Source organism: Triticum aestivum, chromosome 6B (assembly GCF_018294505.1).
Source record: "Triticum aestivum cultivar Chinese Spring chromosome 6B, IWGSC CS RefSeq v2.1, whole genome shotgun sequence".
In the NCBI taxonomy this organism is placed as follows: Eukaryota; Viridiplantae; Streptophyta; class Magnoliopsida; order Poales; family Poaceae; genus Triticum; species Triticum aestivum.
The window spans coordinates 648,785,365-648,797,033 of record NC_057810.1 but is presented as its reverse complement, the minus strand read 5'-3'; the positions used below and the strand labels follow the sequence as shown (position 1 = coordinate 648,797,033).

The 11,669-nt window shown below is 46.6% G+C and overlaps 2 protein-coding genes across 3 annotated transcripts; one reads left to right on the top strand and one right to left on the bottom strand.

Moving 5' to 3' along the window:
* The first annotated feature begins 667 nt into the window (after nucleotides 1-667).
* On the top strand, nucleotides 668-3,314 carry LOC123138482 (uncharacterized). Its single transcript, XM_044558461.1, has 3 exons — nucleotides 668-897; nucleotides 2,724-2,830; nucleotides 2,926-3,314. Exons 1-3 carry the CDS (start codon nucleotides 751-753, stop codon nucleotides 3,044-3,046), a joined length of 375 nt encoding a protein of 124 aa, XP_044414396.1. The 5' UTR covers nucleotides 668-750; the 3' UTR covers nucleotides 3,047-3,314.
* Nucleotides 3,315-3,922: 608 nt separating this feature from the next.
* On the bottom strand, nucleotides 3,923-11,044 carry LOC123138480 (LRR receptor-like serine/threonine-protein kinase ER2). 2 transcript variants are annotated; one of them, XM_044558459.1, is made up of 27 exons: nucleotides 10,787-11,044; nucleotides 9,986-10,127; nucleotides 9,820-9,891; nucleotides 9,655-9,726; nucleotides 9,474-9,545; nucleotides 9,320-9,391; nucleotides 9,181-9,252; nucleotides 8,862-8,933; nucleotides 8,703-8,774; nucleotides 8,551-8,619; nucleotides 8,390-8,461; nucleotides 8,209-8,280; nucleotides 7,991-8,062; nucleotides 7,820-7,891; nucleotides 7,661-7,732; nucleotides 7,512-7,583; nucleotides 7,334-7,405; nucleotides 7,183-7,254; nucleotides 7,032-7,103; nucleotides 6,882-6,953; nucleotides 6,698-6,766; nucleotides 6,550-6,621; nucleotides 6,394-6,467; nucleotides 6,168-6,296; nucleotides 5,590-5,955; nucleotides 4,968-5,341; nucleotides 3,923-4,440 (listed from the first exon to the last, which is right to left on the bottom strand). In XM_044558459.1, the coding sequence occupies exons 1-27, from the start codon at nucleotides 10,893-10,895 to the stop codon at nucleotides 4,072-4,074; spliced, it is 2,997 nt and encodes a 998-aa protein (XP_044414394.1). In that variant the 5' UTR covers nucleotides 10,896-11,044; the 3' UTR covers nucleotides 3,923-4,071. The 2 variants fall into 2 exon arrangements, with proteins under 2 accessions (XP_044414394.1, XP_044414395.1); XM_044558460.1 differs by having other exon boundaries at nucleotides 4,968-5,338.
* Nucleotides 11,045-11,669: the final 625 nt, after the last annotated feature.

The window sequence follows — 11,669 nt, the reverse complement described above, 5'->3', positions numbered from 1 at the left end:
AAAAGAAACATATTTTTTTTGTTTCTGAGAGGCACGGCCGTGACTCTCGCGAAAGCATATCCGTGCTTCTCGTGGAAGCAAACTCTGACTCTCGCGGAAGGAAAAAAAACAGAAAACATATTTTTTTCCGTTTTCGAGAGGCACGGCCTTGATTCTCGCGAAAGCACAACCGTGCCTCTCATGGAAGCAAACCGTGACTCTCGCGAAAGAAAAAAAAACGCGTTTTTTTCCGTTACCGAGAGGCACGGCCGTGACTCTCACAAAAGCAAAAACATGCCTCTCGCGGAAGCAAAACCGTGACTCTCAAGAGAAAAAAAAAAGAAACACGTTTTTCGCGCAAAAAAAATAATTTTTCTTTATCCAAAAGCTAAGGAAGACCGGTGGAAAACCATAATGTCGAAAAAAAACTGAAAAAATCGTTTAAAAAGCCGAAAACGCGTGCGAAAAAATACAAAATTGAAACAAAATTCGGAGGGAGCGTCTAGAACACGACACGTGGTGAAAGGCTGAGAACGCGTCAAGTGACGCTGATCGTTGTGAGGCTACCAAAGGAGCGCTAGTCAACTACTAGTTGCTAACAAAAATCGTAAAAGGAAAAGAGGACTAAACAGCCCGGCCCATTATATGCGAGGGTGCGCGGACCTCCAGCTTTTGGGTGTGGCCCAGGTTCTGGAAGCATTCAGGAGTCGGTCATTTCCCCGTTGGTCGCTCCTACGCCGCGACGCCGACTTCGATCCTCCGGCGACTCCGATGGCTTCTCCCCTGCTCCGCTCCTCCGCCGCCATCCTCCGCCGATCGAACCCGCGGGCGTGGACCTTCCCCCGGCGCCCCGCCCAGTCCTCCGTCGAGTGCCCCCGCTTCCTCAGTGCTGGGGCTGGGGGGGTCGTCGAACCCAAGGTAGCTTCCACCGCTCCGCGAATCGCCCCTTAGGGTTTGTTTGGCATTTGGGTTTAGAATCCCCTAGGGGAAGGGATCCGCCGGTGGATTGGGTGAATCCACGCTCACCACCCAACCCTAGCTTCCGCTGTGGAAGAAAACATCCCCCCTTCGCTTAAAATCACACGTGCACTCAATCGTGTTCAGTTTCATGGAGCCATGTAGGTATGATCCAAATTGTAGACATCCAGCACGTAATTTTAAGTTGTTTGAGCTTCGGAATGTTCCTCTGTTTGATTGTAGCATAGCATTCCCTGGGTTTCAGTGCTATGGTGAACACGGATGCGCATGGTGGATCTCTTGGGTCAAATTAGTAGTTTGGATACCCATGTGATACATGTTGCTGCAAGGTTGAAAAATGCAGGGAATTTTCCCAACAAGATACGATACAACAACCTGCACGGTTAGAATCAGTGAATCACCATTGTGTTGGCCTGTTTGTAGCAAAAAAAATAAAATTCTTAAGCTCTTGCAGGAAGGAGCACAGTAAGCGTGGATGCTTGGCATGTTGGTTCAACAGAAATGGCACTATTATTTGCTTGACAGCTTGGTGTGATTAGTAAACTGTCAATCTGAGCTCTTTTGTTCTCTTATTATACTACTGTACTTCCACTGCTCTTGTGCTCCACACACTGGATGCTTTGACTGTTTGACCAATAGGTATAACAGATATATAGTTTGATTCTTCCCTTGGTACCTTGGTACCAACTTAGCTTGGTGTAGTTTTGTGCACATCTTCCTCCCTCATCCTAATTTGGTACCCTGATCTCAAGTCCAGCTTGGAGAAATAAGTAGCTCCATGCAGTTCATCCAGAAGATCTTCTATGATGGGTATAGGAAATTTATTTTTCACAGTTTGGTCATTGAGTTTCTTAAAATCAGTAGACAATCTCCACTTGCAGTCCTTCTTTCTAACCAGTAGTGCAGGTGCCGCATATGTCACTAGGTCTTACAATTGAGGAAGCCAACAGCTGTTTAACTTGTTTTTCCATTTCTCCTTTTTGTTGATGTGAGACTATAAGGTCTCAACATAGGTGGTTCTGCACCCTGTTTTAGAGGAATTGCATGATCAAATTGTCAGGCAGTAGGCAATCATGTTGGTTCAGCAAAGACATCTTGAAATTCCTCTAGAGAGCTTGTATTGGTGGGTGGGAGTTGTTTTCCATGTTGTTAAGGGGAAAAGGTAGTATCCTTGAACCGCTTTAGTTTGCAATGACATCAGTTTTGACATGCTCGCTGGTAATATCCCTTTTGCAAATACTGACAGAGTTATGACATGTTGGTTTGACAGAAATGGCATTATTATTTGCTTGACAGCTTGGTGTGATTAGTAAACTTCTAATTTTAAGCTCTTTTGTTCTCTTAGTATACTATACGTCCACTGGTCTTGTGCTCTTCACACTGGATGCTTTGACGGTTTGACCAATAGGTATAACAAATAAGTATATAATCTGATCCTTCCCTTGGTACCTTGTACTGACTTTTTTTTAAGGATACCTTGTACTGACTTAGCTTGGTGTAATAGAACTAGCTTCTTCATAAGGATTGAGCCTTCCATTGGTACCACTCATAGTTGTCTGTTGCCTGATGTTGTACTCTGTACTCTTACCTGTAGCAGCTAGCAAGGCTAATGTGGCACCGCAAGTATTCTCAGTGTGTCTGACATCCGCATGGTTCAGTAATGAGGCGCTGTGCTAATGTTGAGAATGCAGACATATAGCGATTTTTTGGCACTCAAATAAGATACATTGCATGCTCTCTTATGTGTAAGTTTCATTTGTATCCAGGCGTGCTGCGTGGCCCACATGCGCATGGAGGCGGCCCTGGAGAAGTTTTCTGAGAACTTGTGCGTGATGGAGAAGGATATTGGTATTCTGCTAGAACATGAGAGACGGTAAAGCCAGCAACTCGTTTTTTCTTCATGCACGACCCGTATGCACGCATGTAATGCTATGATATTCAGGCTGTGTGGTCTTTCTTAACCTGCAGCTTCGAGCGCAGGGAGCAGTTCCACAAGAGACTGTCGTACGTCCTCATTCCTGGTGCCATCTTCGTCTTCTGCCCGGACAAGAAGAGGGAACCCTCGACGGAGGGGCAGTCGGGCGTCTAGCTTCATCCGTGAAAATCTAGGGGCCTTCTTCATGTGACCAGTGGTAACGGAAGGTTCTTGAACTGTGTGGTTGGTTGATTGAGTTGCGAAGTTTGGTTGGTTGGGTTTTCTGATCACTCAGTTTGGAGGCGGACGGGTAACGATCTTCTGTACCAGACGCTGGGGGCGTTGGATGATCTGGCAAAATTAGGAACAAAGTCTTTTGTTGCTTCCAAGGTGTTGGTTTGAATGGAAATCGAAACAACCATCCATCGTGGTTTTCTTGTTGTGTTGAACAAGGTTTTTTTTGTCTGGAACGCTGCTGGTGAGGAAAGGCTCCTGATTCCTGAACCTTGGCGCTGAGGGTCGCCGCAGTTTTATATCCCGCCGACTGTATCGGACTCCCGTTAGAGCTACGCAACGCACGTTCTCTGGCACCGCGGGCCGCAGCAGGCCCAGTACGTGCTCCCCACACCAGTAGCAATGGCATCTGATCCGCGGCGCATTACTATCTTCTGCGCCGGCAGGTCACGAGGAACTAGACAGTCGACTCGCGTGGGGGGCTGGCAGAGAGATAAGCTTTGGCCCCATGTATCAGTTATCGCTCGCACAGAATGACAGAAAGGAGCACGTAGATTTTGCTGCAAAGAGTGGGAATTCCTTGGCACTGCCGTCTAACGGCCATTCCGTGGCCACTTATCTAGCAGTAATCAGTGAATCAATCACAGTGGCATGAGCTGGCGTGTGGGCAACGCCGTCGATCTGGGCAGAGTGCAGAAGCACATTCAGATCTTCTACCCAGCAGGATCTCGATTTGGATCTCATTCTGCTTCCTTTCTGTTTTAGCACAGTTCGTATTATGATCCCAGCCCAACGGTGGTCGCAAAAGGGAAGGCGAAAAGAAGAGATAACTAACTGATGAAAGCAGAATGAGCAGCAGCATATTTACAGTGAACCGAACACATCCCCAAGCCCAGTGTCCCCCTCTGCTATTTTTGACGAAAACAGTTAGCGAAAATGCTACTACCCTGGCAGCTCAGGTCAGTCTACTCTGTGTTCTGCGATATCGCCTCGCCGAACTTGAGGAAGAGCTCCGCGTCGGACGCGCTCGACGAGTTGGCGCAGGAGAGGGCGCTGCCGCTTCTCAGGCTGACGTACTCGTTCACGTAGCTCGGGGCTGTCGACGACTGGGGCGACGCCGGCGGCTGCGCCGGCTTCGGGGGCGCTTCTGGGCAGACCAGGCAGCTGAGGACGTGCACGACGTCGTGCATCGTCGGCCGATCGGATGGCTGCCGCTTGCTGCAGAGGAGCGCCAGCTGGAACATCCTCTTGACCTCGCCGAGATCCTTGCATGTGGCGGTGATGTCTGGGTCGACCATCTCCATCACTGTGTTGTCTGTGGCTTTGGATAAGATCTGCAAGGGGAGCAACCAATGAGCATAACGGCATTGGTGAAAGACAGGGAAGTTGAACAGTTAAAACTAACTATGCACAGCTGCATGCATTGTTCCCTGCACAACATGGGCATCTTACTCCAAACAAACTAATTTTGACAGAGCAGGGGAAAGTAAAATGCTCGAGCCAAATTACCAGTATATTAGTGATCAAAGCAGAAGGTACTAGTAGTTACTGGATAGCTACAGTTTTTGACAGTGGTGTGCTTCCTGCTGAATTTTCAGCCATATGATTGAAGGCAGGGGACAAACATGGCAGGCTTTGCAGGACACTGCACAAGCTGCCAGTGATAATAGAGCTTTCAACCAGCCATACAATGAATCGCACCCACCACAGTGCAGATAGATCTAACCCCCGTCACATGATAGCTTTCATGTTGCCTGTCCCCTTCAAGGAACACGAACCTAATGCCCATGACTCTGAACTTATTGAGCCTCAGAATCAGAAGGGGGTGAAGGGAAGGAACAAGCAAGTGAAAATTAGTTACCAGGTGATGGAGGTTGCACTCGTTGTCAACTGGCTTCTTCCCAGTCAGCAACTCGAGCAAGACGATGCCGTAGCTGTACACATCAGATTTCTCGTTGAGGCGGGAGGTGCGCGCATACTCAGGGTCAATGTAGCCAATTGTGCCCATCACATAGGTTGACGTGTGGGTCTTGGAGATGCACACGCTCTTGGCAATGCCAAAGTCAGCAAGGTGCGCCACATAGTCCTTGTCCAGGAGGATATTCTTCGATTTTACATCCCTGTGAATTATCCGTGGGCTGCAGTCATGGTGAAGATAAGCCAGCCCTTGGGCAGTGCCGAGAGCAATCTGGAGTCTAGCCTCCCAGTCCAGTTTTGTCTTCTTGGACGAAGCTGCTGAAATAAGCAAAGACCTCCAGATTAGCATGTGCTTGTGGAAAATTCTCAAATCATATGTATGCCTTGCAGACATCCCAATCCAAGAGAATAAAAATAGTAATCAGTCCATCTTAATAAGAAAGTGGCCAGCACATGTTTGCTGACAGATAAACATATGGAGGGTAGAAAGGAAAAGGTTCTAAATACTGAGCAACATGAAGTGAAACTGTGCCCCCACATGCAATTTGCCTGGTATGTCCACTTACCGTGTAAAACGTCCCAGAGGCTGCCACTTTCCATATACTCGTAGAAGAGAAGATTCCCAGCAGGTGATAGCGAGTAAGCCTGAAGGCTGACAAGATTCCGGTGTTTGATACTTCCAATTGTCTCGAGCTCAGTCTCAAATTCCTTCACGCTCTGCGGGTAGTGAGCATATAGCTTTTTGATTGCCACTGGCTTGCAGTTCTTCAGGACACATTTATAAACTGTACTAGATGCCCCGTACCCAATTATGTATTTCTCGCTCAAATTTTCTGTCATCCTCATTATATCGTCGTATACATGGAGGGCCATATTCATGTGGAGGATCACAAGCTTGGGAGGAACATTGCTCGATAACACATCATGAATCTCTGTAACAATAAATTATCATCATTATCTCATTGAAACCATATTAGCCATCAAACAAACAAACAGTGCATCTGTCAAGTTGAGCAGACTGGCACCTGTTTGAGACAGGCATCAACCATTCGCAGATCCAGCATGATGAGACATCACTTGTCAAGTACTAGCTTCGAAATTGATGTGTTAAAGCAACATACAGGGATTTAAGCAAATGTATTACCTTGTTTGCTTACAGAGAAATCTGTGGAAACGGCTGGACTGTGTGGCCAACAAACAGCTGCTAGGATCAACAACAGGATTGCAAGCCCGCCAACAGCAATACCAAGAATGACAGCCCTTGAGACAGAGACTGCGGTGAAAATGCACGAAAGAGTATTGGAAGGTTTGTTAGTGGTATAATGAGGTCATATTCCAGAGCAACTTAATAAAGACAACATTGTACTTACATCTCTTTGCATGACTGGAGGAAGGGCATGGAGAACCACGCCAGGAGCCACATAGTCCAGGATTACCCAGGAAGCTAAAGGAAAGTTCAGATTATAAATAACGATTTAGCCAGAACAAATCTTTTTGAAGGTATGGTTAATACCAGATGATACTACCTGTCAGGTGAAAACCGTGAAAAATTGTTGTCTGTAGGTACAACGCCAGCCAGGTTGTTGTATGATATATTTCTGCAGCAAAGCTCACTATGAGTGAAATCCACACATGTGCAAACAGTTCGAATAGCTTTTCAGGTAATTAACTTACAAGACATTGAGACTGAAGCAGTTAGTGAGTGAAGAAACATCCCCAGTCATATTGTTACTTTCTAGTTTTCTGTAACAACAAAACAATCACACAAATCAATCTCAAATAATTGGGCAGGGAAATCAATATTAGTTTATCAATGTTGATTGGTGCAAGGCAAAACCCATAGCTTGCATGTACTTACAACAGTATCAGATTTTGCAGCATTCCAAGCTCTCGAGGAATGAAACCATTAATGTGGTTATAGGACAAATCACTGAAACAAAAGCAAAAGGTATCCATATTACTCTTGAAGGATACAGATTTGAGCGCATAGAGATGTTAAGGTGCTTACATCTCCGTGATGCTCCTCAAGTTTGCAAACTCAGCAGGAATGTGTCCCACCAGATTATTCTTGCTCAAGTTACTACATGAATAAGTAATGTTGTCAGAAAAAGATACAGGCATTTTAACAACAAGCAAAAAATAGAGGTTATAGGATTTACAGTCTCAAAAGATGCTCTAAGCTGCCGACTGCTGAAGGAATCGAACCAGCAATCTTGTTACATGATAAATCCCTAAAAGTGTATTCATGTAACACATGATGGCATTAAAAACTTTCTGAAGGAGATATAGTAATTAAATGATAGAACTTACAGTACGTCTAAGTTTATCATTCTTGCTAGCTCAGTGGGAATTGCTCCATTAAGATAATTAGATGACAAATTCCTAAAAGTCATTAGGAATAACTATTAGAAGTGTAACTATGGCAGTCCAGAACAAGAACAACCTACCATAAACAAAATAGAAACTAGGAAAATTATGAACCACTTACAAATAAGTCATGCTCTGAAGCTTGTGCAATGAACTTGGGATGGTCCCATTCAATTTATTGCCATAAGCATTGCTGTTTCAATAGCAAACAAGTTAAGTATCCAGCTATCGGAGAGCTGAATAATTTCAGGGAAAAAAGGTGAAACTTACAAGCTAACAAGACTTTTGCATGAACTTATATTATCAGGTATCATTCCCTCAAATTCATTATTTGCAAGATTCCTGCAAGAAGCAAATGATATGGATCACTAACCAAACTAGCACTGTTGATAAGAAACATATAATACAAATGAACAGAATTTTACTTACAAGTCATACAAGGCTGTGAGTTTTCCAAGCTCCGGTGGAATGAGCCCAGTCAGTTTATTGTCATTGAGGTCCCTGAAATGAGAGATCGTAGCATATCAAATGGATAGAATGCTAATCAATTAACTATGAAGAATAAAAGGATTTTCGATAGTACAAAGGCTACATGCTTACAAATAATTAAGCGCCGACAAATTACCAAGCTCTGGTGGTATTGGCCCAGATAGCTTATTGCCATGCAGGTATCTAGTAGTACAGGATATTGTGGTATCAGTAACTACTTGTGATAAAAAAAACATAGAGATTTCGCAGAGGGCTAGAATATCAGTTAGTGGAAAGTAAAAGCTTTGATCAACTATTAATTAAACAGATAAAAAAAGTAGCAAGCTTACAATTTTTCAGTGTATGTCAAGTTGCCAAGTATAGATGGTATTGGGCCAGACAATTGGTTAAGACTCAGATCCCTGGATCAATTTCAAAATAAAAGAACATTTCAAAAAAATCATAATTTTGCATTTAAGGGCTGATATAATTCCTCAGTCACCATAAACCAAGAAAAGAATTTTATCATACAGCACTGCAAGCGCCTGCATAAGGCCAATCACTGTTGGAATAGGGCCAGAGAAGTTGTTCCTTTGCAAAGACCTAGCACAAATAGCAAACAATATTTCAAGTCATCACTTGTATTAGTAAGAAAAGCATCTAGTTCTATTGGTGAAATGACTACCACATACAATGTAGCCACTTGCAGGAAACCAATGTTGAATGGGATTTCTCCAGTAAGGTGATTGTAAGACAAATCCCTAAAACAGCGGAAGATCAGGAGCGTTCTAAAAGCTAGAAAATGAACAACATTATTCGAAGGGAGTAGAACGAATGTACATACAAGACCTGAAAGCTCGTACAGTTCCCAATGGTATCTGGTATTGTGCCCATCAAGCTATTGTTTTTCACGTCACTGAACCAAACAAAAGTGGCATTGTTAGCAGAATAAATGGCACAAGCAGCTACACTGGTGATAAACGGAGGAAAGCAATACACTCACAAGTACCACAAGCCAGTCAATTGGCACATATCTGGAGAGAGGCTTCCTTCTAATTTATTGCTTCGCAGTCCCCTTGAATATATGACAAACTTAGATGCATACAACAAAGCATGTAAAAACAAATCGTGGTCTGCTAGCCCTACACACTATGTCTGAGCAATCATCGTATTTAGCACAAGCATTTTGTCCAAACCCTAAATCTTGCATAAATTAAGTTTTATTAGCATTTGCTAGGTCCTTGAATATTCTAGACAGTTTAAGTAGTAAACCAAAATAATGTTTTTCTTCATTACTGGGAACGGAGTGAATGAATACTTACAAGTATTGAAGAACCTCACTCCAGTATATTAACCTTGGAATTTCACCGTTTAGCTTGTTCTGAGCTAAGTCCCTAGGACACATATCACATTAGAACTAACCCAATAAAATCACAGATCAGTTAAGCAGCACTAACTTACAATATCTTCAAACTTGGAAGCTGAGAGAGTGTGGACGGGATCACGCCCACCAACTGATTATTCTTCAATATCCTACAAATACAAGTAACAGCAGGGATTATGATGAGTGAAACACATACTTTCACCAAGTTCCGGCAAGAAGAATAGCCCTTACAAGTTTTCAAGGTGCTTCAGCTTAGATATGGAAAAGGGTATGTCTCCTTCCAGATTGTTGGAGGACAGGTTCCTTGATCAAGATGAAAATTGAAACAGGCATTACTTGTACAGATCCGAAGGAATACGACACCCGTAAAAAAATACGAGAAAGAAACATAGTAGTACTGAAGCCCACTTACAACATTTTAAGCGACGAGCAATCACCAATCTCATCAGAGATCTGCCCGGAAAGTCCAGTCGACTGAAAATCACTGCATATGACCAAACAATCAGGAAAAAGTGTGACTCGGACTCATGACACAGACAAAAGCACTTAAATTTCAGGAAAGAATGTAACATCATACATTGACACGACGCTCTTCAAATCCCCGATGGCCGGGGAGATTTCGCCGCCGAGATTGAACCCTGAGAGGTTGCTGTCGTTGCACACATGAACACATCAGTAAGCGCTCATTACAGCCAGCAAGAGAAGAGAGCATAAATTTTTGCTACAGAGACAGAGGTGCTTACAGAGCTGCAACTTGGAAGGTGACGTTGTCGCAGAGCACGCCGCGCCAGGAGCAGTAGCCCGGGGACGCCCCGTCGCCGGACCAATCGTTCAGCGCGTTGTCGGCATCGCGGAAGGATTTCTTGATCTCCAGCAGCGTCCGCCCTGGAAACACGCATAAGAACACTCCATCAGCAGAAGCGGAAGAAGAAGAATCTGACGCCACGAGGAATGGAGTCAGCAGGCAGAGGCACTTGAGCGTTGCTTGCAAATGCACAACACAAACTTGCTTGCTAACCCAAAGTTCAGATAACCAAACCAAAAACGCCCCCCAAAACACAAGTTTCCAGCTCGCCATATGCAAAAGGCTGGCTTGCACGAATAGCACAGCAACTTGAGAAGGGGAAACAAATACTGAATGAAATATGCCGCATTTGTGCCTGTGCATAGCCATAGGCGGAGCTTCTACACCGCCGACGACAGGAAAAAGATGCGACAGATGTAGCAGTGAACGGAAGAAGTGCAGAGGAAATGCTAAAAAATGGGAGACGCTGGTGCTAAGAACAGGAGACGGGATTAATCTAGCATTAGACCACCCTCAGTCGGCGTGAACAGCAGATGGAACACCAAATCACCAAGCCATAAACAAAGACCTGGCCACGCCCCACTAGAAAAGCGCGCACTAATAAAATAGCAGCAAGCCAAGCCGCCGACGAATCCCCGTCCCCCGAGCAAGCAGAACCCGCCGCCAACACGAGGCCACGGGCACGGGGAGGCCCGGAGGAGGTGAGGCGGGCAGGCAGGGAGGGAGCACGAGCACGAACCGTCGTCGGCTGCTGCGACGGCGCCGGCCGCGAGGACGAGGAGGAGCGCGGCGGCGAGGAGGGCCGCGGCCACGGAGACGGAGGGGCGGCGGCGAGCGGGAGGCGGCATTGGCGCAGGGGCACTCGCGGGCTGCAAGTGCCTCCCGTTTAGTCGAACGGGGTTCGGGGTTTTGCCGTGCTGGCCGCTTGAGCTGCTGCTGGTGCTGAAGGAGGGATTGAGGGAGGGATGGGATGGAGGGGGAGGATCTCGTGCGGAGGGGGGGACCCTCCTGTGCTGTGGTTTGTTACGGTGGGGCTCGCGCCCATGTGGCTCCCTGCCGCTGCTGCTTTCGCCGGCCGCAGAGCCGCAGCAGCACCACTTGGGCCGCGTGTATGTACCCGGCGAGTCAGCCAGTCGGTTTCACTTCCGTTTTTCAACTTCCCCAAGTTCGTCCCGTGCAAACGGTCGCCGGATAAGCTGGCGATGGCATTCAAGTGCCGTCAAACTCGTGGTTTTGTTCCGGTAAAAATAAGGGAAACGTTTTCCGTCGGCGCACCGGCCGAACCGTTCCGCCGGTTCGCACGCCACGCTGGCAACGCGCCCGCGCGATCCCCGCCTCCTTCCTTACATGCCTCCATCCCCTACCTTCAGCCTACGTGCGCGCACCTCCCCTCCCCCGAGCTGCGACTGGGCCTCCACGAACTCCATCGCCGGCGGCCAGGCGCTCCCTCGCCGGCGGCCAGGCGCTCCCTCGCCGGCCGCCATGGCTGCCTGCTGCCATGGCCAGATCCATCCCTAACCTACAGCCTTCAAGGGCGCGCATCCCCTCCCCTCCTCCTCCTCCCGGGCAGCGACTGGGCCACCACAAGCTCCATCGCCGGCGGCCAGGGGCGCTCCCTCGCC

Coding starts and splice junctions, on each gene's coding strand:
- LOC123138482 (XM_044558461.1), top strand. CDS start 751: ATGGCTTCTCCCCTGCTCCGCTCCTCCGCCGCCATCCTCCGCCGATCG. Junction 898..2,723: donor GGGGGGTCGTCGAACCCAAG/GTAGCTTCCACC, acceptor ATTTGTATCCAG/GCGTGCTGCGTGGCCCACAT. Junction 2,831..2,925: donor CTGCTAGAACATGAGAGACG/GTAAAGCCAGCA, acceptor CTTAACCTGCAG/CTTCGAGCGCAGGGAGCAGT.
- LOC123138480 (XM_044558459.1), bottom strand. CDS start 10,895: ATGCCGCCTCCCGCTCGCCGCCGCCCCTCCGTCTCCGTGGCCGCGGCC. Junction 8,934..9,180: donor AGTGAGGTTCTTCAATACTT/GTAAGTATTCAT, acceptor CATATATTCAAG/GGGACTGCGAAGCAATAAAT. Junction 6,468..6,549: donor TCACGGTTTTCACCTGACAG/GTAGTATCATCT, acceptor ACTTTCCTTTAG/CTTCCTGGGTAATCCTGGAC.